We start from the raw sequence: 26716 nt of genomic DNA on the forward strand, positions 1-26716 counted from the left end.
GAGGCCTTGCATCCAGGAGAAAAATATTATTTGGAAAATGTGTTTGCCATTCTCCTTCTTCGTCACAGGTGTGATTTCTCTCAGATCACAGATAGTGAGGCCCCGGGGATGAAGTTATTTTTGATATATATGGTTTCACATCTGTGTCCAGAAACTTTTTGCATGAAAGTCATTTGGGATGATGCAACTGGATTGCATCAAAGGCTGCAAGGAAATGGCCAGAACACAATCTATATCAGCGAAGTATCAAACAAATACTTATTGCATTGTATCCACAGGGTCTGTTCACACACCCAGTGTCCATTACAGCCACCAGATATTAGTAGTGGATTCAAGCAGGTTTCAATAAGAATTCTACGTGCACAGCCTGCCACAAACGAACCCATTTACTAACGCCCAAGTAAGCAACGAAGCCTCCAAAACCAGCAATTTCACTTCAAAAATTCAAGGTCCATGCCAAAATTAAGTTGTACATTTCCATTCTGCAGTTTTATCCTTGAACAGGTCATGTGTACTGAACTTTCTAACATAGATCAAGTTATTCCCCTGATATACTTGTCTAAAAACCTGTAGTGAATGATGAAATTCCTCTTTATCATAGGATTAAAATCTGTTGACCCAAATTCCATGCAGATGTTATTGACCCTGGAGAAGACAGCTACCTCAGGGCACTGAACATACTCTGCATGCCTGCAGTGTTAGGTGTGTATTATGGTACACTTGTCTATTGACATTCAGTGACTATCACAAAATACTTATCGCAGTATTCAGGAAGGACTTGGCAGTATAAGAAATTTAAAAAAAATGAAGGTGGAGGGGATGGCTATGCCTTTAAGACCTGGGGTGTCTGGCTGCTAGCCAACTCCCATCTCTTCCCGGGTTCTACTGGAAGAAATGCCAAACCAGCCCCACCCTCTCATCTGCAAGCACATGTCTCCTAATGGCACCAGAAACCCCAGAGGCCCGGTCCTTGTGGGGCTGTGGTCTCCACCCATAGAGGAAGTCCCATGACATCACTGTGATGGAAAGTTCATTAGCCAATCATTAATACCCAGTTAGTCCCTCCTCTTCCTGCAGCCATTACTGTTATATAAACTCCTCCCTTGAATAAAACCCTTTGGAAGCCAGCAATCCATCGGGCGGCTCCCCTAGAATCTCCGTGTTAAGTGTCTTCTCTTAAATGTAATGGAGGTTGGGGACGCGTGGGGATTTTGGCAGCCCTTTCCCAGCTCAGCTTAGCACGAGTGGGACCCACATGCTCTGCCCTCCTTTATTGCCAGGGAACTTGAACATTTCCTCACATGTTTCTTTGCAAATTTTATTTCTTCTGTTGTGAAGTAGGGATAGCTTGATTTCTTCTTTGCCAATGTGGATCCATTTGATGCCCTCCTGTTGCCTTATTGCTATGGCTAGGGATTCCAGCACTATGTTGAAAAGAAGTGGGGAGAGTGTACATCCTACATGGCTTCATTGAATGAATTTGAGATTTCTCCCTCTGTTTCTATTTTGCTAAGAGTTTGAGGAGTATTGATATTAGCTCCTCACTAAAGGTTTCATAGAATTCATTGGTGAATACATCCAGGCCTGGGCTTTTCTTTGTTGGGAGGCTCGTGATTGTCTGCTGTATCTCTCTGTAAGGTACTGGTTTATTTAGTTGATTTATTTCTTCTTGATTCAGTTTTGATGAGCTTCCACAATCTGAACGCAACGTTCAGTTAGCCAGGGGTCATCATTTTCATCCTGTGAAAAAACACAAACATGTCCTCTACCCCAATATTGGATCGGGCCTGTTCCAAGCAACTGTTAAAGGATCTTTCCACATAACTTGGGCAAAAGCTCTTTGCTCTCTCTTTTCCCAGAACCGCTGTGCTGCAGAAAGGCCATTACAGTCCAGATTTAAAAAATTTAGTACGAATAAAGCATGAGAAAGAATATTAACAGGAGAGAAGGGGTATAATTCCAAACCCCTTTTAATTTAGAAATTTGGTGTTTTAACAAACCGTTGGCCCGTTCAACAATTCCTTGACCTTGAGGATTATAGGGAATTCCTGTAGAGTGAACAATTTGGTAAGATTTGCAAAAGGTTTGAAAAGCTCGTCTGACATATCCTAGACCATTATCAGTTTTAATATGTTTAGGAAGTCCCATAGTGGCACAGCAGCATAAGGCATGGGAAATGCAATGTTTGCTAGCTCCCCTGATAAGAGGAGTAGCCATAATAAAATTAGAGTAGATGTCTATGGTAACATGGTCAAAGCAGAGCTGTCCAAAAGAGAGAATGTGGGTAACATCCATTTACCAAACATGGTTGGCCACTAAGCCTCCAGGCTTAATGCCATTGAAGGGCACAGGTAGGAAGGTAGTATAGTTGGGACAAGTTTTTACAAATTGAAGAGCCGCCTTACATGTGATATGAAAATGCTGACATAAGGCACAACTGTTTTGATGGTGGGCAGCATGTGTTTGCTTTGCTAAGTCAATTTGAGTGAGAAAAATTTGAGTAGCCTCATCCATAATAGCACTGTCCTTACTTAATGGTCCAGGAAGCTTAGTAGGAGCATGTATAAATCCAAAAAAGCACGGACAGGTGCAAGAGGGAAGAAGAAGTTGTATCTGGAGAAAAAGACTTTGGATAGTAGAACTAGCTGTTCCAAGAAAAGGGACAGTTTCCATGACCTGAAGGGCTTGAATAACATAATGACTATCCAAATACAAATTAAAAGCTTTAGTAGGTAAAAGTGTAAGGGCCTGTAAAACTGCTTGAAGTTCAACTTCCTGGGCTGAAGAAAGACCAGTGTCCCAAGATTTATTTTCACCATCAATAGTAAGAGCGGCTGTTCGGTTACATGATCTTTCTGTAAACACCAAGGCAGCCGTAGAATGAGGTGATAGAGATACAACCGAGGAAATATAAAGGTGTAAGAAGAGGCAAGTGAAGTAATTTGTTGGAGGGATAATGATGTGAAATTGTGCCCATAAAATTGGCTCAGGCAATGACCCAGGAATCACAATGAATATAAAGCCATTCATGCTGTTGTAAAGTAGAGGGGATATAAATAACCTGTGGATCTCGTCCAAGATACTTACAAGATTCCACACAGCACATATGGACTAAGGTGGCCACCAATTCATAATAGGGGGTTAACACTTTTGAGGGAGTAGCAGGCAAGGAAAGCGGTAGAAGGGGTCCCTTCTGCCAGAGGACCGCTGTTGGAGAATGAGTTGTAGTTAAACTATATGCTTCCCAAGGGGCTGAGTAATCAATATAATTTACATGTTGGGAAGAGATGGCAGAATTTACTATGCTTAAGGCTTCAGCTGCTTAGTTGTCATTTTTCTAGGAGATGTAGTGTCAGGGTCCCCCTTTAATAGATCAAATAAGGGTTTTAATTCAGCTGTGGATAATTTAAGATAAGGACGAGGCCAATCAATATCTCCCAGAAATTTGAAAAATCATGCAAAGTATGCAAATGAGAAGTCTTAATCTGTAATTTCTCACTAGTAAAATAATAAGGACCTAAAATATGACCAAGATAAGTATACGAAGGATACTGTTCCACCTTTCAGTAGCTATTATTAACCCAAACGAGGTGAGATCTTGTTTTAATTGTCCAAAAGCTTGGTGTACTACTGCAGGGTTTAGATGAGCTAATAAAATATCATTCATATAATGAATAATATAAACAGAAGAAAAATTTTTGCGAGTAGAAGAGAGAGCCCGAGCTATGAAGCTTTGGCATAAGGTGGGGCTATTTGCCATGCCTTGGGGCAACATCAGGCAATGGTATCATTTCATGGATTCTTTTGTGTCATAATGCCCTTGAATCCTTTTTCCTATTTTTTTGCCAAACTTCTAAGTTAATGGTTCCTTCCTCTGGAAACCAGGGACAGATTTCCTCAATGAAGTGAAAGAAACATTCTAACTGACATTGCCCCACTTTCACACCTCGGGCATGTAGCGTCCCTTTGAGGGCTTGCATATATACCCTGGGGCTGTTACCTTGTACCATTATATTTCACTCCCGATGAGACTTTCCCGTACTCTCTCCCCATCTATTGCCCAAGTGTTAACACGTCCTTACTACAGCAGGGTCCTCTGCCTTCGTCCCAGGTGTTCAGTTCCCTGTTTCGGCACCACTAGCCAGGGCAAGCAAGCAGCAAAAGGGAATCCTGATTGAGGGGGCGAGGATTAAAGAAAAAGAAAAATGCAACCCAAGAGAAAAAAGACAAAAGATGGGGTCAGGGAGGTCTGCAGCTCAAGATTCACCTCAAGACTGCCTCCATGTTTATTCTTAACTTACAGCTTATATGCAGTTTGAAAACCAGGAAATAGCTTAGGGGTAAAATTCCACAACAAAAAAAGGCTTGAAGTTAGCAATACCCGACGATAGCTAAGACAGGATGAGGTTGGTTAACATAACATTCTGTCTCGTTTGTATTTCTTTTTCCTCCTGTCTTGTTTCTTCATTCCTTCTTTCCATGGTTCATTTGCTTCCTCCTTCCTTCCTTCCTTTTCTTTCCATTTTCTTTCTTCCTTCCCGTCTTCTTTCATTCCTTCCTTCCTTTCCTACTGCTTCTTCCTTTGTTTTCCTGGCTCTGTACGACTCTGGATGACAGCTGTGTTCCAACATCATGGAAATGTCAAGAAAGACACATTTTATTTATGTCTTCTTAACATAATAGTTGCGCTAATACAAAAGAAATAATCACGAGTTACTGAAGGCTATCAGAAGATAGAGAATAACTCTTTATTCTGTGCAGTCCCAGTATAGGAAATAACTATACTGTGTATTCAAAGTGATTAAACGAACATTGCCTATACCCCAGAAAATGAGATGTGAGGACCGGGATTCAAAGGCAGCCCAGGCAGGAAAGTCCATGAGACTCGTGTCTCTAGTGGGAGATAAGAGCCTGCCTGACTTTCAGAAGCCTTTCTACTGAATTCAGTTCTGCGGGAAGTCCCTCCATCCTCTTGGCACTATGGCTGATAATCAGAAAGGGTTCTGTTACTTTCATGACATGTCACTAACATTTGATTTTGAAATTACTCCCGCTCCAGCCCCAGATTTTCTCCAATTCTTGATGTATTAATGTTTGGCCTTGGTTATGATTTTTGGGGTTAGAGAATAAAGGTAGGATCTGTTTTTTCAGTTATTCAGTGTAATTTACATTTGAAAGAGCAGGTGGGAAACAGCCCCTACTCCTTTCACTTTTGTTCAGGAAGCAGGATTTGAAGGAACCAGAGAGTGACATTCCTTTCTAGTTGTACTGGAAGCGTAGCTCACAAAACCAATCAGAAGCTTCTCTCTGATTGACTGGACCTCCCATGAGAGCAAGAGAACTAATTCTTCATCTCCCACACATTTGGGGATGCGTTCCCTACTTACTTGAAACAGTCATGGTTGAGATTTGAGGAAAATGGCACAAGAATGCTAGCAATACTTCATTTGTTCCTCTGATATCATATAGATATACTTACTTCATATTTACCCAGGTACCAAAGAAGGGAAGAAAGACAGGAAGGAAGGAAAGAAGGAAGGAAGGAGGGACAGGAGGCAGGAAGGAAAGAAAGAAGGAAGGACACACAGAGGGAGGAAGGGATGGAACAGACGAAGGAAGAAATAGAGAAAAGAGACAGAGAGAAAAAGAGAGAAAGAAAAAGAATCAAAGAGATGGACAAAAAGACAAAGGAGGATGTGAAGAAGCACAGAAGGAGGGAGGAAGAGTGCAAGGAGGGATTGGAGAAAGGAAGGAAGGCTGACAAGAGAGAAAGAAGAATGGGAGGAAAGAAAGAAAGAAGCAAGGAAAGGAATGAAGTAAGGAAGGAAAGAAGGCAACCTTGAAGGCAGCAGAGAGGCAGGGAAGAAAGAAGGCAAACAAAGGAATAAGCAGTAAGGAAAGGAAGGAAGGAAGGAAGGAAAGAACACAGGAAAGAAGAAAGGAAAAGAAAAGGAAGAAAGGAGGAAACAAATGAAGGATGTTATGAAGGAATTAAGAAGCAAGGCAGTAGGGAAAAAAAATACAGAGACAGAATGTCCAGTAGGATGTGTGGATGCTATAGTGCTTGGCTGGAGCTTGCCTGGGATTCTTCTCAGCCCCAGGGTAGTAGAATAGCATGGGAATGCCAGGACTTGTTTCTGAGCTTGTGTAACCTGCAGGAAGCTGACCTGAGGTTTCTGTCCTGGTGTCCCTGCACCAGGCAGCTCAAGAACCTGTGGCTGAAGAATTTGTCTATGAAAAGCTTCAGGCCCGAACTCCTGAGAGCCCTGTTGGAACAAGTAGCCGGCACCCTGCAGATCCTGGTGCTGGAGAAATGTGAAATCACAGATGATCAGGTCTCAGCCATCCTACCAGCCCTGAGCCAGTGCTCCAAGCTGAGCTCCTTTAGTTTCTATGGAAACCATGTCTTCATGGACACCCTGCAGAGCCTCCTGGGGCTCATGGCTAGATTGGGCCACTTGAATGAAAGCATCTATTCTCCCCCTGTGGAGAGCTATGGACCCACAGGGAACTTGGACCCTGACAGGTTTTTTCAGGTTCTGGCTGGGTTGGCACAGGATTTGGGAGATGTGGGGACAACACCTAATAAGATCCAGATCTGCCCAGGTATCTGTGCTTTCTGTAACTGTTTCCTATACTACTTCCTGGGGCCAGATGGTTCCTGGGTGCTCAGAGATGAGGAGTTCCATAACCATGAGGCTCTGGCTGGGTAATTGGCCCTCTCTCTGTCGTTTCTTCTCAGCATTAGAATGTGATCGTGTGCGTGTGTGTAAGAAGGAAGGCCTGAGGGCCTGATCTTTCCAGTTCAATTGTAGCTCCAGAACCCCAAGATCTTTTGTGCCCTTTGCGGGTACAGGTATCCCGTGCAAACCCCATCACAAGTCTAGAATGTATCCTCTCTGCAGAGAACTAGAACACGATCTTGGTTCTACAAATGTTTGTGATCGATCCTCTACATCCAGCAGCAGCCCACTGATGGCCTACAGTTCATTGTTTCCATCTACCACTTCATTTCCAAAAGAAAGGAGCACAAACAATAACTAGAAAGATGTCTTTTCTCAGAACTGCACAACATAAGTCATGTTCCTCCCTAGAAACTTAGCTACTCAACAAATTAAAGATGTGAGGATTATGGTTCAAAATCAGCCGACTTGGAGAAGACACCGGTGCACCGAAGTCTTCATCGTTTTTCCTGTTTTTGCCTCTCTGGACTACCGGGGACGCTCTCCAGTTGTTCTTGCCTATTTCTTAAAAGATCTTGGCGCCATGGCCATGGTACAAAGCATGCAACGAAGTAGGCGGTACTCGGAAGCCACAACTTCCTCTTCTGGTGGCAAAGGTCAACCGGAATGTAAACACCGGACCACGGAGCGGTGTCAGAATGGCTTCGTTTGGGTTGAAGAGGAAGATTGGTGAGAAGGTGTCAAAGGCTACATCCCAGCAGTTTGAAGCTGAGGCTGTTGATGAGAAGGAGGGGCTTGAGAATGATGAAGGGAACTGACTTCATGCCACTAAACGTAGGAAAGAAATTCTCCAGGAAGACTATGCTGAGAAAAGTAAACAGCTGAAGGAGGAAGGAGCCAATTTGGCAGAAAGTAAAAGATATTAGGAAGCAATTCAGAAGTGGGATGAAGCACTACAGTTAACTCCAAATGATGCTACCCTCTATGAGATGAAATCACAGGTCCTAATGCCTCTTCATGAAATGTTTCCAGCAGTGCATGCAGCAGAAATGGCTGTCCTGCAAACCCCACATTCATGGGAGTCTTGGCAAACTTTGGGTCGTGCTCAGCTTGGGTTAGGAGAGATAGTACTGGCAATTCGAAGTTTTCAAATAGCCTTTCACATCTATCCAATGAACCCTGAAATATGGCAAGAAGACCTTTCTTAGGCAAGAACCCTCCAGGAGCAGCAGAAGGTAGCACAAAGGGTTAAGAAGAGCGAAAAAGCACCGTCTGGAGCGATACCTTTCTCCCCTAAGTCTATCCCTGCCTATGATTTGGAGAGTGATGAGATTGTGGCTGTGTGTGCCGCTATTGCTGAGAAACAGAAGACAGCAGCGGCAAATAAAACCGCGGTGATTGTGTCCGCTTCAGGGACAGTGGAGACTGTAACAGAGAAGGAAGAGGGCGCTCCACCACCAGACAACTCTGTGTTGCACACGCCCCCCAAATTATTTGAGTCTGTCTGATTACTGCTTCACAGTTAGACAGAGACACACACATACTCTGAGACAGGGATGAGACTGCTGTCCATAAAATACATTTGCTTCTCATGAGGTATATAAAAATGCTGTAGTAGAATCACTATGTAGTGTTGGACTGTGCTTTTTAAGTTGTGACTTCTACTTGAGTCTAAACTCCTGAGAAAAATGTGTTTGGGTTGATAAACTTCGTTTAATTTGGATATGTTAGTGGTTACACTTAAAGGTGTGACTTGGAAAGTATATTCATGGATAGTGAATAATTTGATAACCAATGTTATTAACGTATTGACCCATTAACATTTATTTTATAGTGAAAGAATGTATGATTTCTTCTAGAAAAATGTTGCCGTTATTACTCTTCCACCTTTATTGAATTAAGGCTTCACAAAACTTGAACAATTTTACCCTCCCTTATGATTCAAAGTTATCATTTTGTTCTATATAGAATCTTTGAACGGTTGCCTGAAAACGCATGCAAATGTGTACGTCTTCTTTCCTTGATATTTCTTTCCATTCTGATTTGTGCTTCTGGATTTTGTTTGTTTTTTTTGCTAGTAGCTGAGGCTTGAAGTAAAGATGTGGATGCTGGCTTCTAGTGTTTTCTTGCCCTAGGCTGACATTCTACTACTTGAGCCACAGCTCCACTTCTAGTTCTTTGGTGCTTCATTTGAGATAAGAATCTCATGGACTTTTTACCCAGGCTTGCTTTGAACCATCATCCTCAGATCTCAGATCTCAATATCCTGAGTATCTAGGATTACAGGAGTGAGCCACTTGCTCTTGGCTTCTCTTGACATTACTTGTAACAGTAGTAGTCATCTTCTTTAGTATTTGTTCAATGTGTGAAATATTGATAAATGTTAAATGAACTTTTTACATGGCAATGTAGTTCTCACCACTAATAGTCTTTTTTTTTCCTTGCCATCTTTGGGGCTTGAACTGAGGGCCTGGGCACTTTCTCTAAGCTACTTTTGCTCAAGGCTAGTGCTCTACTACAGTGCCACTTCTGGCTTTTTCTGTTTTTGTGGTACTGAGGAATCAAACCCAGGGCTTCATGCATGCTATGCAAGCACTCTGCCACTAAGCTACATTCCCAGCCCAAGTAGTAATTTTTTAAATGATGGCAGTTACAGTCATGCCAACAAATTGTACTACATTATCCCACTCACAATCACTGTTTATTTTCATTACATTTAGAAGCATAGAAAACCCTGAAAACACTTGTTTGCTTGTAACTTTCCAGATGGTGATTTAAAGTTACTTTTCTAGATTATTTTTTGTTGATCTAGTCAATGAAATGAAAAAATAATTAAAATTTAAGTAACTAAATAAGATTCTTCTAAAAGTAAAATGTAGGGATATCATAATCTAATAACTTAAACAAAAATACAGAGAAACTGGAATGCTATTTGTAATCTAATCCCATGAGTATGAGAAAGATATGTTGAAAAAAGTAGTTTATGGCCAGGCCTGGTTGTGTTCCAACACTTGTGAGGCTGAGGCAAGAGGATTGTAAGTTTGAGGTCAGCCTGGGCTAAATAGCAAGACTCTGTCTCAAAAATAAAAGAAAATAAATATTAAAAATAAATTATAAATGAAATTATAAACAGAACATAAAAATAGTTTATTAAAAGGCTACAATCATATTCACAAACTATCATTGCTAACATGGATTGTTACTTTCACACTATACTTTGTAGTACAATCATTTAGAACTTTTAGGTCTTACTATTTCTGCCGCACAGGATGGAATCATTGGCCTAATTAGTTTTTAGCTGTTAGAGATAAAAGATAGCTACTGTATGTTAAGGAATCTTACCTAACACTGTTAGAGCTTGTAAGTCAAGGCCTACATTTTTGTGGGGATGGTTTAAAAAATTGTTTTAGTGTAATGCCTGTCTCTTTCTTTACAGCGTTGATGTCAGCACTTGCCTTAAAAAGTATTATATTTTTCCCATAGGATAAACCACTAGAAAGAGCCTGGGTTAGAGTGGTCAGCTTTAGAATGATCACATAATTATTTTATTAAATAATAAATATTCTCAAAAGGCAGTCAGGTATCTTGAGAAGTGAGTACTTAACGTTTGGTATGTTCTTTTGTGTAATGAGTGTTTCTTTGTTGTGAAATTTGTGACTAAATAGTTTGCATTTTGAGATTTTTTTCAGTTGCTTTGAGACGTTAGCTTTCCAAAAATTGGATTCATTTATGTACTTTCTGATATATAATTCTATTATAAGAAAATGCCATATTTGTTTAGCTATTCCTATTAGTCAACATCTAGGTTGCCTTGGAGTCTTCTGTGTTATGAATAAAGCTGCTATGTACAAATAAACTTAAAAAAAAAAAACAAAATCAGCCGAGTTTTGAAAGTATGAGATCTCATCTAAACTGAACCAACAGGAAACTAGAAGTGGAACTGTGGGTCAACATGGTAGAGGGATAGCTTTGATCAAAAGAGCTTAGGTACAGCGCTCTAGCTCTGAATACAATCTGGGAACCATCACCAACAACAAAAAAGATAGAAAAGAAAGAAATAAAATTGTCATTCAGACCAAAGCTGCTTCTTCTCACTTGTAATTATAACTACTTGGGAGGCTGAGATCTGAGGATCACAGTTCAAGGCCAGCCTGAGCAAAAACATCTGAGATTTTGATCTCCAGCAAACCACAAAAAAAACCCAGAAACCTGGAAGTGGAGTTTCTGAGTCATATGGTAGAGGCCCACCCTTGAACTGAGAAAGCTCAGTGATTGGGCCATGATTCCATTTCAAAATGCTCTCACACAAAGGAGCAAAGAAAAACAGAAAGAATGTGGCTTATCATTGTTGTTATTTTCAACATACCATGTGAAATTATGCCCCTTTTGGTTCTGTCTTTATTTCACCTGGTTTTACACCTGTTATCATGGTAACTGATTTTAGTACCGTGAATATTATGTATTCACGTAACTGAACTATGGAAGGGAAAGGGAATACGAAAATGGAGAGACAAAGGATAAAAAGACAGACCAATGCTATAGCAAAATGTATAACACTATATGGTAATGTGGCACATTATGTTGTGTGAACATGATGAATAAGGAGCTAAACTTATGTTGGCTGTACACAGTAATAAGAAAGTGGTATGAAGCCTCACGTCCCATTTTGTGGGTGGTGAAGCTTTCTGAACTTTACTTTCCACATCTATAAAGGGATGCTAATAAGAAAAGCTGGGGCAGTGGGGGAGGATATCAGAATTTCAAAATCAAGTGCCAGAGACATCCCATGAGAACAACGTAACTCTTTCTGCTCATCTGCCATACTGCCCAGAGAGATGGAGGGACTTTCTGTAGGATGAACTCAGGAGAAAGGCTGCTGGAGGTCAGGCAGGCTCTGATCTCCCACTAGAGACACGAGTCTCATACACTTTCCTGCCTGGGCTGCTTTGAATCCCGGTCCTCACATCTCATTTTCTGGGGCATAGGCGATGTTTGTTTAATCACTTTGAATACACAGTATAGATATTTCCTATACTGGGACTGTGCAGAATAAATAGTTATTCTGTACCTTCTGATAGTCTTCAATCAAGTTGTGATTATTTTTTTCTATTGAGACGTCTATCAAGACATGAATAAAATGTGGCTTTGTTCATATTTCCATGATGTTGGGACACAGCTGTCATCCAGAGTCGAACACAGCCAGGTTCCAATGGCTCACCCGTGAAGACCATGCACACTAACATCTCTGAACAAATGAACACTGAAAACCTACACACAATCCCACTCCCAACTCTCTCATGCTTTGGTACCCTGATATGATAACTTCTACTGGTTTTTCACTTCTTTAATTTTCATTTGATGCATATAGTAATTACACTTAGTAATCTATTAGTCCACAACGTAGGGGTTTCATTACAACCATTCAGCAAAACAGATCATGTCCCAGTTCTTTCCAGACTCAATTCACTCCAGATTCTGGATGCTGTGTGCACAAGACACACGTACCCCCCAAAAGAGCCCTGGATTACCTGGGCTTTCAGAGCTACCATTGAAAGCAATAGCTGAATTTGCAAGTTCGGGTGTCCTGAAGGGTGCAATTGTGTCCCGGCTTTCATTTCTGATGCTGAGAAGGGATTCCAGGGGAGAGATGGCTGACGACATAAACAGATCAGAAAGGACAATTAGGCTCTCCTTGGTGGCCAGCCAGGATCTATCAGGCTACATGAGATAGAATCGCTACTTCCTCCATTCACGAAAATACTCGGTACCAATGTGGACCTTGTGGGTTGGCGCCATTTCTCTCAATGCCAGTGCCAACTTAGCCATAACTTCTTCGAATCTCTCGGGGTCAATATCCTCTGGTCAATATCTTCGCCATCGTCTTGGTCTTCATAGCTCTCCAGGGGGAGCAGGATAGAGCCCTTGTCTCAAACGGCCCATCCTGGCAGGAGCTCATGGAGGGCGGCCGAGTAGATGGGGTTTCCATAGAAACTGACGAAGCGGAGCAGGGAGCACTGGCTCAGGACAGGCAGGATGGCAAAGAGCTGGGCATCAGTCAGGTCACAGAGTTCCAGGCCTGGGTCTCCAGGGTGAGGGCTAGGAACTGCAGCAGGTCCATCAGGTCACAGGATGAAAGGCTAGACCCACAAACGTAAAACAAAATAGACACGAAGACTTAACTGTCTTCTATCTTAAACCCTTCAGAATTCGCACAATTATTCCACTGCCCTGAGTACAAAAGACACAGGAAGAGCTCCTAGCCCAACTTTATGGCACACACAAAGACTCTCGAAAATTCTATTTCTTTCTTTACTTTTCTTTTTTTTCTCAAATTTTTATTATCAAACTGATGTACAGAGAGTTTACAGTTTCATACGTTAGGCATTGGATACATTTCTTGTACTGTTTGTTACCTCATCCCTCATTCCCCCCTTCCCCCTTTCCCTTCCCCCCCATGAGTTGTTCAGTTCATTTACAACAAACAGTTTTGCAAGTGTTGCTTTTGTAGTTGTTAGTATTTTTTAACCCTATATACCACTGTTTACCAGTATACATGGTTTCCAATATACGCAGATAAGAAACAGAGATAGTGTAGGTACAACCACAGGAAGGGGATACAAGAGGACCATCAATAATAGAAGCTACAGTTACACATAGCATGTTGACAGTAGTTACAAAAGTGATATAACCATCATTTCCATAACATGAAGTTCATTTCACTCAGCCTCATCTTAGGTGTTCATAAGGGTTTAGCTATTGGGCTCTTGTGATCTTCTGATGTGACTTGTCTAAACCTGTGCTAATTATTCCCTATAAGGGAGACCATAGAGTCCATGTTTCTTTGGGTCTGGCTCACTTCACTTAGTATAAGTTTTTCCAAGTCCTTCCATTTCCTTACAAATGGGGCAATGTCATTCTTTCTGATAGAGGCATAAAATTCCATTGTGTATATGTACCACATTTTCCTGATCCATTTGTCTACTGATGGGCATCTGGGTTGGTTCCATATTCTAGCTATGACAAATTGTGCTGTGATGAACATTGTTGTGCTGGTGGCTTTAGTGTAATTTTGTTCATGGTATTTTGGATAGATACCCAAAGGTGGGGCTGCTGGGTCATAGAGGAGCTCTATGTTTAGCCTTCTAAGGAATCTCCATATGGCTTGCCAGAGTGGCTGAACCAGTTTACATTCCCACCAACAATCCCCTCCAACAATTGTTATTGTTGGTTTTCTAGATATAGAACATTCTTACTGGGATGAGATGGAATCTCAATGTTGTTTTTATTTGCATTTCTTTTATGGCCAATGATATAGAGCACTTTTTAATATGTCTCTTGGCCATTCTCATTTCCTCATCAGAGAAGTCTCTTTTTAAGTCTTTCGCCCACTTGATGAGGGGGCTATTGGTTCCTTGAGGCTTTGTTTGGGAGGAATGTAATTTTTTTAGTTCTGCATATATTTTAGATATGAAGCCTTTGTCCGTTGTATGGCCTGTAAAGATCTTCTCCCAATCTGTGGGCTTTCTGTTTATCTTGTGAGATATGTCCTTTGCACTGCAGAAGCTCTACAGTTTGATGCAGTCCCATTTGTCCAACCTTTCTTTGATTTGTGGCCTTTCAGGGTCTTTGTTAAGGAAGTTCCGTCCTGTGCCAAGGAGCCCAAGTGTTTCTCCTACTCCTACCTTTAGTGTTTTCAGGGTATCTGTTTTGATTTCGAGGTTATTAATCCATTTGGAATTGATTTTGGTGCAGGGTAATATATAAAGATCTAGTTTTAGTTTGTTGCATGTGTTGAACCAGTTTTGCCAGCACTATTTGTTAGAGGCTATCTTTCTTCCATCTTACTTTTTTAGCTCCTTTATCAAAGCTCAAGTAGGCATAGTTCTGTGGGTTTATTTCTGGGTCTTCAATTCTGTTCTATTGGTCTTCAGGCCCGTTCTGGTGCCAATACCAAGCTGTTTTTGTTAGTATAGCTTTCCTTAATTCTGCCTTTATTGCATTTTTCAGGTTTTTAAAGTGCTCATCATAGAGGTCTTTCACTTGTTTGGTTAAGGTTATTCCTAGTTATTTTATGTTTTTTGAGGCTATTGCAAATGGAGTTGCTTTCCTGATTTCAGCCTCAGCATTTGGGTCATTTGCATATAGAAATGCCCTTGATTTTTGAGGGTTTATTTTATATCCTGCAACTTTCCCAAAATTTTGGATCAGCTCGAGTAGCTTGGGAGTAGAGTCTATGGGGTTCTTTAGGTATAGGATCATGTCATCTGCAAAGAGAGAATGTTTAACTTCATCTTTTCCTATTTGGATCCCCTTTATGTTTTCTTTTTGACTAATTGCTCTGGCTCAGAATTGTAGTACTATGTTGAAGAGAAGGGGAGAAAGTAGACATCCTTGTCTTGCTCCTTATTTTAAAGGACATGGCTTTAGTTTTTCACCATTTAGAGTTAGGCTTGCTGTTAGTTTGTGATAAACTGCCTTGATTATATTCAGGAATGTTCCCTGAAATCCCAGTTTTTCCAGGGCTTTTAGCATAGTTGGGTGCTGGATTTTATTGAATGCTTTTTCGTCATCCAGTGATATAACCATGTGGGTCTTTACCTTGCTTTGGTAGATGTGGTGGATTACATTAATTGACTTAGGTATATTGAACCAACTTTGCATCCCTGGGATGAATCCAGTTTGATCGTGGTTTATGATTTTTTTGATGACCTGTTGAAGTCGATTGGCCAGAATTTTGTTGAGAATTTTTGCATCTATGTTCATCAGGGAAATCGGCTATAGTCCTCTTTCCGTGATGAGTCCCTGCCTGGTCTTGGGATGAGTGTTATACTATCTTCGCAGAATGTATCTGGTAGTGAACCTTCTCTTTCAATTTCATTGAAGAGTTTGAGAAATATTGGTGTGAGTTATGTTTTGAAGGCCTTGTAGAATTCTGCTGTGAATCTGTCTTGACCTGGGCTTTTCTTGGATGGGAGATCACTTATTGTCGTTTCTATTTCAATGCTGAACATGGGTCTGTTCAGAAGGTTTATATCATCATGGCTAAGTTTGGGGATATAATTTTTTTCTAGGAAATAATCCATTTCTTCCAAGTTCTCAAATTTGTTGGCATAAAGGTTTGCAAAATTACCCCTTATTGTGTTTTGAATTTCGATTGTTTCTCTGGTGATTTTATCATTTTCATCTCTTTTCTTGTTTATTTGAGTGTGCTGTCTTCTTTTTTTGGTCAGGTTTGCTAGGGGTCTGTCTATCTTGTTGATTTTTTCAAAGAACCAACTCTGTTTTGTTGATTCTTTCGATGGTTTTTTTTTTTTGTCTTTAATAGATTTAATTCTGATTTGATTTAAATCATTTGCTTCCATCTATTGACTTGGGGTTTGGCTTGTTGTTCTCTTTCAAGGATATTAAGGTGCCTCCTTAAATTACTGAGTTGCTGTTTCTCTAGTTTGTTGGTGTATGCACTCAGAGATATAAATTTTCCTCTGAGTACTTCCTTTGCTGTGTCCCAAAGGAGCTGGAACTTTGTGTCCTCATCTTGGTTGAATTCTGTAACCATTTGAATTTCCGTTTTAATTTCTTCAATGACCCACTGATGGTTCAGCACTGTGTTGTTTAGTCTCCATGAATTGTAGGATTTTCTGTGGTGGCTGTTTGATTGAGCTCTAATGTTATTCCATTGTGGTATGAGAGAATGCAGGGAATGATTTTGATACTTCTGAATTTGTACATATTTTCTTTGTGCCCTAAGATGTGATCTATTTTGGAGAATGTTCCATATGCTACTGAGAAGAATGTATATTCTGTTGTTACTGGGTGGAATATTCTGTAGATGTCGATTAATTCAAGATGGTCTATGCAGTTGTTTAGTTCTGTGGTTTCTTTTTTCAGTTTTTGGCGTGTTGATCTGTCCACAGGTGACAGTAGAGTGTTAAAGTCCCCAACTATCAATGTGTTTGTGTCTATGAGTGTTTTGAGAGCCAATAGTGTTTGTTTGATGAAGTTGGGTGTTCCTGTATTTAGGATGGTTATATCTTCCTGTAGGAGAAATCCCTTTATTAGTATGTAGTAACCATCTTTGTCCTTCTTACCTTTTTTTAACTTGAAGTCAATTGTGTCTGATACTAGGATTGCAACTCCGGCCTGCGTATGGGGGTCATTTGCTTGTTAGATTTGATTCCAGCCTTTCACTTTTAGAAGATATTTACTTTTGCTGGATAGATGTATCTCTTGGAGACAGCAGAAAGATGGATCGTGATATTTGATCCAACTTATGAGCCCATGTCATTTCATTGGAGAATAAAGACCATTAATGGTGAGAGTTAGGATTGAGAGGTGATCATTTGTTTCTTTCATTATCACTATCTTGTTAAAAGCTGTGTCGTCCCATTTCTTGATCTGATATTCTGGTTTACTATTTAGGGTTCATTCTCTGTCTGTATTGGGATCTTGATTATTTTCCCTGTATAGTACACCTTTGAGGATTTTCTGTAAAGCTGATTTGGTGGAGATATATTGTTTCTGTTTTTCCTTACTGTGGATGACTTTTATTTGACCTTTGGCTATGAATGAGAGTTTAGCTGGGTACACTATTCTTGGTTGGTAGTTATTTTTTATTTAGGGTTTGGCATTTCTCATTCCAGGCTCTCCTTGCTTTCATGGTCTCTGCTGAGAAGTCTGGGGTAATTCTGATTGCTTTTCCTTTATATGTTATTGTTTTCTTCTCCCTAACAGCTTTACGAATTCTTTCCTTGGACTCTATTGATCCTGTTTTGATCACAATGTGTTGGTGGGATGTTCTGTTCTGGTCTGGTCGGTTTGGGGTTCTAAGTGCATAGGGTGATCTTTCTGGATATTTGGGAAGTTCTCCACTAATATTCTGTTAAATACGTTTCCTATTCCATTAACTTCTTTCTCCAGGCTTTCCTCAATACCTATTATTCTTAAATTGGTTTTCCTGATTGTGTCTTGGAAATCGAGGAGTGATCTCTTTTGTCAAATGCGTTAGTTTTGTATTGATTTTTGACCTTTCCCCATAGATTCTAGGGAATCTTCAGCTCCTGAGATTCAATCATCTGCTGCAGTTAGACGGGACTGTAGGCTAGCTACTTGATTTCGAATCTCTTTTCCTTCTGACTGGTCTTTCCTGATTATTTCCATGTCATTTCTTAGGTCCTGCATGGACTTCTTTTCTTCATTAACTTCATTAATTTGGTTTTGAGTGCTGTCTCTCAAATCTTTTAGCTGGGTAGCTGTCTATCCATTTGACTCTTGAATTTTATTTATATTTCTATTTGTTGAGAACATGAAGTCGTCTATTACTTTATAGAAGACTTGCTGTATTGATTCAAGCTTTTCATTTATCATGTTAATCAGTAGACTTTGTAGAGCATTTTGAGGGTTCTCTTCTATATCTTTGGTTGACTGCCCTGCTTCCTGCTTGTTTTGAGTGGGAGATAAGACTCCATAGTTTCTTCTGTCTTGTGTTTCTTCTGCCCATTTGGATTGGGAATGCCAATCTACAGGCACCTGTGAGCACCATTTAAGACCCAAAGCAGCCCTTCCCAAGCACTGTTGTGTAAATCTTAGAAGTTCACAATTATATAGATACCTTGTGTACCTGTCTATAAAATTAGATTTGGTGTTCCTAAAGAATACAACTTCAATATAACAACCGATCCTGAGCCCTGTATTCAGTAGTTACTTATTTACTGTTACAACCCTATGAGCAATTCTTGTTCTTATATTAAGTCCTTTTAAGACTGGCTTTCTCTATGAACCCCTATGATTCACTCAGCTTAAGCAGGGATACCCTCTATCCAATAACCAGGAGTCAATAGAATCTGGAGGTCCTGGAAATAAGTCAGGAGGGTAAGTTACATGTAGTAAACAGAATAGAGTAAAATGTATGGGGCTGATGGTTTTAGTTTAGTTTCAGTGACGTGGAAATTTGGAGAAGAGTCAGTGGAAAGAACAAGGTTAAAATGATAGACAATGGAGTTAGCAGAAAAGAGTGGAAGTGTTATTCATAGGAAAGTAATTTTCAAAGAAAGGGAATGCAAAGAGAAAAATCAAGAAAAAATACTGGAAACAGATGCACAAAACAGAAAAAAAAATTATTTAAAAAATAAAAAGGAAAAAAGAAAACAGAAAAACGAACAACCAGAAAACAAATTTGATAAAACAAACAGGTAAAAATGGAAAACAAAAAAATCAACGACTTTTCCAAAGTGAAACATTATATATATATATATATATATATACATATACATATATATATGTATGTATATATATACATACATATATATATATATATATAAATGTTTGAGAAGAAAAAAAATAATGGAGTCTTCCTTGTTTGGGTGGGCTTTCTACAGTCCCTGGTTTCCTTGCGATGGTCTGCAGTCTATTTTCCTGATTGGCTGGTTTGACTTGCTTTCAGTTTGCAGGCGGTGGATCTGCTCTGACCCTTCTCCCCTGTTAGTGAAATCCAGAGTCTCTCTGGTTCACACAGCTTGCAGGTGGGCTTTGGGCATGCTCTGTAGATGGCGATGTGAGCATTCTCCGGAACCATGGCTCCTCCATCTGCTGAGGGGCCACTGCCTTTAACGCCTGTCTTTGAATAGGCTGTGAACTCAGCAGGGCGGGGCGACTCTGGCCTGTTTTACCCGGCACACTGTTGCTTGCCTGTGGGAGGTTCCTTCCTCCTGGGCGGAACAACCTCCTTGGCTGAGGTGGCTATGGAATTCAGCTCTGTTTCAGGCTGGGAATTGGGCTTCCTCTGTGACAGGACCATTTATCTGTCTCAGGCACTGTTTGATCCCCTGTCTGGTGTTTCCATGCTGCCGGTAGCTGCTTGCTGCTTTTGCTTTAAATTTAGAAATTCTGGCGGGGAGGGCAGGGCACCTCTGGCTATGCTGCGGCCCAGGAGGAGCCTCCCGCCTGGGCAGTGGGCATTCTCTGGCCAACTGGCTCTCACTGGTCGTCCTTCTATCAATCCTACATATTCGCTCTAGAAAGATCTGAGATTCCACCCTGATTCAGGTTCTTATTTACCAGGTACCTTGAATGAGCAACATCTTTTTCTATGTTTGAGTGATCATCAAATATAGTTCGTGAGCATTCACTAGTTTATCATCCTCTTAATTTCCTTTTGGTTTGTACCAGTGTTTCAAGTATCAAATACTTGCTTAGCCTTTTCTGCTCAAGTGCAGTGCTCTATCGCATGGGCCACACCTCTAATTCTGGTGAGGTTGGGGTCTCCTTGGTCCTCTTGGTGGATGAGATGTGGGTCAGGTGTGCAGGGCTCTCTGAACCCCAGCATGACCAGGCACTGCCTTCAGACTCTAGGACTCTGTGGCTGTTACCTGATCCCTAGACATCTTTATACCCCACAACCCTGCCTTCACTATCCCATCTCAACCAACGAGCACTTTATGATGGGATTTCTGAGTCACACACAGAACACTGGATGAGTAATGAATTTTCAGTTAATGCAGATAGTGGTTGAAACTAAAATGGGATGCGGTTAATGGTGTGACTCACACAGCCCAACTTCCCAAGTGTCTACCACTCGAGCCAAAACAAGAGTTCAGAGTTGTTCTTGAGTTTATTGGATATAAGTGTCTGGATATTGGCAGAGAAATGGAGATTTCTTAGAGATCCAAATATTGTAAAAAACAAAAACAAAAAGGAAACCAAGGGCAAACAGCCCAATGTATAGCATCCACCAACTTATCTGTATTACTTTTGCATTGTCCCTGCCTTCTTCCTTCCCTCTTTCCCTCCCTCCCTTCCACCTCTCTCCCTTTCTTCATTATTTGGGCTAAAGTGTGAACTAGCACTCAGAACCTGGTTGTTCTCTCTTAGCTGTTTATGTCAAAGCTAGTGGTCTACCTATGACTTGAGCCCCAACAGTAATTACCCATTGCTCCTTCCTTCCATCTTTCCTTTCTTCCTTCTTTCCTTCCTTTCTTCTTTCCTTCCATCCTTCCTTCCCTCCCTCTTCCCTCCCTCTTTGCTTCCTTCCTTTCTTACCTTCCTTCCTTGCTTCCTATCTTTCTACTTTTCTTTCTTTGGGTGGACCTGGGAAGACATGAAGTAAAGGTATCTATATGATGAAAGATTAGTGCCTGAATTCTCATGCCATTTTCTTCAAATCTCGACAACAACTGCATTACCTCTGGAGGAGTCTCATCCCAAAATGGGTGGGAGATGAAGAAATAGTTCCCTTGTTGTCATGGGACGTCTTTCCATATTTGATATTAATTCACATGAACCTATATTTTCTTCAAAAAGGGGATCTGGGTATTCTTGTCTTTCAAAATGCATCATTGATGGGTTTGTTTGTGTGTCTGTTTGTGTGGCAGTTCTGGGCTTGGAACTCAGGGCTTGGGTGCCACACATCAGCTGTTGTGACCAATGACAGCAACTTTTGTTGATAGGAATCTAGTTGAGTCCAATCTTCACTTCCAGAGGGAAAAAGAAAATCAAAGAAAGAAAGAAAGGACAAAGAGAAAAGAAGGAGGGGAAGAGAAAAGAAGGGAGGGAGGGGCAGATGGAGGGAGAAAGGAGGGAAGGTGGAAGGAAGAAATTCAGGCAAGAAGAAAAGAAAGAAGAAAGGTATGAAAGAAGTGAAGAAAGGATGGAAAATATGGAGGCTGTCAAGCAGGAAAGGAACTAAATAGGAAGGAAAAGAAAGAATAAACTTGTAGAAAAGAAGGAAAGGAATGAAAGGAGAGAACAAAGGAAGGGAAGAGAAGACAAAGGACAGTAAGGAAAAGGAGAAGAGACAGAGAAAGAATGAAGGAAAAAGGAAAGGAAGAATGAAAAAGAAATGCATGTGGGGTATGGAAGGAATGAAGGAACAAAGAAATAAAGGAAAAGGATGCAGAGCAGAATGTCTAGTGGTCTCTTTGGATGCTATAGAGCTGGGCTGGTGGCTCTCCTGGGATCCTTCCAGGCCCCAGGGCAGTGGAGCATCTTGGGAATTCCTGGAGAGATTGAGGGATAGGGGTGGGAATTGTTTTTGCTCGGGTGTGATTTATATTTCAAAGAATAGGAAGCTCCGTTTGATTTAATCTGGAGAGTGACACCTGTCTAGGTTTGCTGGGTGTGCCTCAATGATCCCAACCAAAGCTGCTCTGTGATTGGTTGACATGCACTTCTAAAGGCAGGGCTCAAGGGTACAAAGGGGGCGAGGCATCAGAGAACAGCAGCAGAGTCCCTCAGCCTGCAGTCAGTGCCTGGCCCTGCTGGGCTTCAGGGAGCCCTGCACAGTGGACCCACATCTCATCCAGCAAGATGATCAAGAGCCCCCCACCCTTGCTCCAGCGTCTCGCCATGTAGAGTCTGCTGAGCCACCTGCCCCTGGCCAGCTCTGCCCTAGATGATCTGCCAATGCTGCTTTTCCCTTTGCTGTTTATGGTGGCCTATACTGGGGGCCACAGAGAAGTGCTGAAGGCAATGGTGCAGGCCTGTCCCTTCCCTTCCGCTGGGGGACCTGAAATAGTCCGTAGACTTGGAAACCTTCAAGGCTGTCATGGATGGGCTCGGTTTGCTACTAAACACGAAGGAGCACCCAAATTGGTGGAAATTACAACTGGTTAATGTGCCCGTGAGTACCCATGCATTTGCACGCTGGGGTACCCTGCCATGGCTCACTTCTACTATCCAGGGTTCCCGACAGGTGAGTTAAGAGCAAGCCTCTGGAGAGGGATGGCTGAAGAGCAATCCTTGATGATCGCAATTTACCTGAGCATCCAGGATCGCCCTAAGGGCGATCTCCAAGTCTCGCTGCTTCAGTGTACCTGGGAGAGGAGAGAATGGGTCTGGTTGTGCCCAGGTTCCTGGAGATTCTGTCTTCTCCAGTTCAGAAACCCAGAAAGCTCTGCAAGTTGTGAATATGGACTCCATAGCATGGCCTTCAGCACCCAGCGTCCAAATGCCTGGGTGCTCAACCAGCAGATCAATGACTTCTAATTTCCACCAATTTGCACGGTCCTTGTTGTTCAGTAGCAAATCTAGCCCATCCAGGACAGCCTTAAATGTTTCTGGGTCTAAGGACTCTTCCAGGTCCCCCAGTGGGAGGGAGGGGAAGGGCCAAGCCTGCACCATGGCCTTCAGCACCTCACGGTGGCCCCCAGTATAGGCCTCCATAAAGAGCGAAGGGAACAGCAACACCGGTAGATCATCTACGGAAGCTGGCCAGGGCCAGGTGGCTCAGCAGACTCTGCATGGCGAGACACTGGAGAGAGGGTGGGGTCCTATTGCTCATCTTGCTGGATGAGATGTGGGTCCGCTGTGCAGGGATCTCTGAATCCCAGCAGGGCCACGCACTGACTGCAGACTCTGGGACTCTGCTGCTGTTCTCTGATCCCTGGCCCCCTTTATACCCTCAAGCCCCGCCTTCAGGAGTTCATGTCAACCAATTACGGAGCAGCTTTTGTTGGGATTATTGAGCCACACTCAGCAAACCTAGACAGGGTGTCACTCTCCAGATTAATTCAAACTGAGCTTCCTATTCTTTGAAATGTAAATCACACCCAGGCAAAAACAATTTCCACCCTTATCCCTCAATCTCTCCAGGAATTCCCAAGATGCTCCACTGCCCTGGGGCCAGGAAGCATCCCAGGAGAGCCACCAGCCCAGCTCCATAGCATCCACAGAGACCACTGGACATTCTTCTCTGCGTCCTTTTCCTTTATTTCTTTGTTCCTTCATTCCTCCCATACCCCACATGCATTTCTTTTTCATTCTTCCTTTCCTTTTTCCTTCATTCTTTGTATCTTCTCCTTTTCTTTTCCCTCCTTTGTCTTTTCTTCTCTTGCTTTCTTCTCCCCTTCTTTCATACCTTTCCTTCTTTACTACAGTTTTATCCTTTCTTTTCTTTCCTATTTAGTTCCCTTCCTGCTTGGCAGCCTCCATATTTTCCTTCCTTTCTTCACTTCTTTCATACCTTTCTTCTTTCTTTTCTTCCTGTCTGAATTTCTTCCTTCCATCTTTCCTTCCTTTCTCTCCCTCCATCTGCCCCTCCTTCCTTCCTTTCTTCTTCCCCTCCTTTATTTCTCTTTGTCCTTTCTTTCGTTGTTTGTTTGTTTGTTTTCCCTCCAGAAGTGAAGATTGGACTCAACGAGAGTCCTATCAACAAATGGTGCTGTCATTGCTCACAAAAGCTCATGGGTGGCACCCAAGCCCTGAGTTCCAAGCCGAGAACTGCCACACAAACAGACACACAAACAAACCCATCAATGATGCATTTTGAAAGACAAATATACCCATATCCACTTTCTCGAGAAAATATATGGGAGATGGGAATTTGGGGGGGGAGGGGCCAGTCCTGGGGCTTGGACTCAGGGCCTGAGCAGTGACCCTGGCTTATTCTTGCTCAAGGTAGCACTCTTCCACTTGAGCCACAGCGTCCCTTGGCTTCGCCCTTATCTTAAATTATCCACAGCTGAATTAAAACCCTTATTTGATCTATTAAAGGGGGACCCTGACACTACATCTCCCAGACAAATGACAACTAAGTAGCTGAAGCCTTAAGCATAGTAAATTCTGCCATCTCTTCCCAACATGTAAATTATGTTGATTACTCAGCCCCTTGAGAAGCATATAGTTTAACTACAACTCATTCTCCAACAGTGGTCCTCTGGCAGAAGGGACCCCTTCTATGGCTTTCCTTGCCTGCTACTCCCTCAAAAGTGTTAACTCCCTATTATGAATTGGTGGCCACCTTAGTCCATATGTGCTGTCTGCAATCTTATAAGTATCTTGGATGAGATCCACAGGTTATTTATATCCCCTATACTTTACCATAGCAAGAATGGCTTTATAGTCATTGTGATTCCTGGGTCATTGCCTGGAACAATTTTATGGGCACAATTTCACATCATTATCCCTCCAAAAAACTACTTCACTTGCCTCTTCTTGCAACTTTATATTTCCTCAGGTTGTATCTCTATCACCTCTTTCTATGGCTGCCTTGGTGTTTACAGTCGGATGGTCTAACGGAACAGCTTCTCTTACTATTGATGGTGAACCTAAATCTTGGGACATTGGTCTTTCTTCAGCCCAGGAAGTTGAACTTCAAGCAGTTTTACAGGCCTTTACACTTTTACCTACTAAAGCTTTTCATTTGCATTCGGATAGTCATTATGTTATTCGAGCCCTTCAGGTCATGGAAACTATCCCTTTTCTTGGAACAGCTAATTCCACTATCCAAAGTCTTTTTCTCCAGATACAACTTCATCTTCCCTCTTGCACCTGTCCGTGCTTTTTTGGATTTATACGTGCTCATACTAAGCTTCCTGGACCATTAAGTAAGGGCAGTGCTATTACGGATGAGGCTACTCAAATTTTTCTCACTCAAATTGACTTAGCAAAGCAAACACATGCTGCCCACCATCAAAACAGTCGTGCCTTATGTCGGCATTTTCATATCACACGTGAGGCGGCTTGTCAAATTGTCAAAACTTGTACCAACTATACTACCTTTCTACCTGTGCCATCCAATGGCATTAACCCTGGAGGCTTAATGGCCAACCATGTTTGGTAAATGGATGTTACCCACATTCCCTCTTTTGGACGGCTCCGCTTTGACCATATTACCATAGACACCTACTCTAATTTTATTATGGCTACTCCTCTTATCAGGGAAGATAGCAAACATTGTATTTCCCATGCCTTATGCTGCTTTGCCACTATGGGACTTCCTAAACATATTAAAACTGATAATGTTCTAGGATATGTCAGATGAGCTTTTCAAACCTTTTGCAAATCTTACCAAATTGTTCACTCTAAAGGAATTCCCTATAATCCTCAAGGTCAAGGAATTGTTGAATGGGCCAACGGTTTGTTAAAACACCAAATTTCTAAATTAAAAGGGGTTTGGAATTATACCCCCTCTCTCCTGTTAATATTCTTTCTCATGCTTTATTCATACGAAATTTTTAAAATCTGTACTGTAATGGCATTTTCACAGCACAGCGGTTCTGGGAAAAGAGAGAGCAAAGAGCTTTTGCCCAAGTTAAGTGGAAAGATCCTTTAACAGCTGCTTGGCACAGTCCGTATCCAATATTGACATGGGGTAGAGGACATGTTTGTGTTTTTTCACAGGATGAAAATGATGCTTGCTGGCTAACTGAGCCTTGCGTTCGGATTGTGGAAGTTCAAAAGAATGGTACAAGTGGGCTGGGGATATAGCCTAGTGGCAAGAGTGCCTGCCTCGGATACACAAGGCCCTAGGTTCAATTCCCCAGCACCACATATACAGAAAACGGCCAGAAGGGGCCCTGTGGCTCAAGTGGCAGAGTGCTAGCCTTCAGCGGGAAGTAGCCAGGGACAGTGCTCAGGCCCTGAGTGCAAGGAACAGGACTGGCCAAAAAAAAAAAAAAAAAGAATGGTACAAGTGCTGACCCACTGGGCTTACATGCCAGATCCACCGATTTTACACCCTGCAACTTGGGAAGGAGCTGAGGTATGCGTCCATGTGAACAGATCAGCATACACTACAGCTCCAGATCCTTTTGTCCAACACGTTAAAATGGGAGACTTTGCAGCTTCTGGCATTGGAACCCCTTTATGTTTTACAACTGGCTACAAAAGTCATATTCCAGGCCGCACTGTAATCCAAGCCATGAATCATTGAATTTGGGTTCCTGATAACACTCAAGTGTATAATATATGAATGACTTCATTGCCTACTGGGTTCCCTGTACAGGCTAATTCTACATCGTCCTTCTTCATACCTCGCTGCATCAATACTTTCCAAGTTCTGGTATTCACAGGAGAACTGCCCCCCATAAAGTGTAGACATGAACATCCTTTTAAAACCAATATTTCAGGAACTAATTCTCAATTTTGGACTGGTTGGGAGCCAATCTCACCAACAAGTACAACCTAGGTCTGTGGTGGATGAATGGACACCCTCAACTTCATGTCTGGATGTTTGTGGCTGCACTACCTAATATCTCCTGGCCCACATCTTCTTTAAAATATATTATGAGTTGTGTAACACCTCCTTATGCCATTATGTA

The 26716-nt window shown here is 41.8% G+C and overlaps 1 protein-coding gene and 1 pseudogene across 1 annotated transcript in view; both read left to right on the top strand.

Moving 5' to 3' along the window:
• The first annotated feature begins 7295 nt into the window (after positions 1–7295).
• Positions 7296–8191, top strand: LOC125342814 (annotated as a pseudogene).
• A 4446-nt stretch (positions 8192–12637) lies between these two features.
• Positions 12638–26716, top strand: part of LOC125342815 (vomeronasal type-2 receptor 116-like) — a 31980-nt gene continuing 17901 nt past the window's right edge. The window contains exon 1 of the mRNA XM_048335121.1: positions 12638–12772. Coding sequence (XP_048191078.1) covers positions 12638–12772 — 135 coding nt within the window. The remainder of the gene's footprint in view (positions 12773–26716) is intronic.

Source organism: Perognathus longimembris, chromosome 27 (genome assembly GCF_023159225.1).
Source record: "Perognathus longimembris pacificus isolate PPM17 chromosome 27, ASM2315922v1, whole genome shotgun sequence".
Lineage (NCBI taxonomy): Eukaryota > Metazoa > Chordata > Mammalia > Rodentia > Heteromyidae > Perognathus > Perognathus longimembris.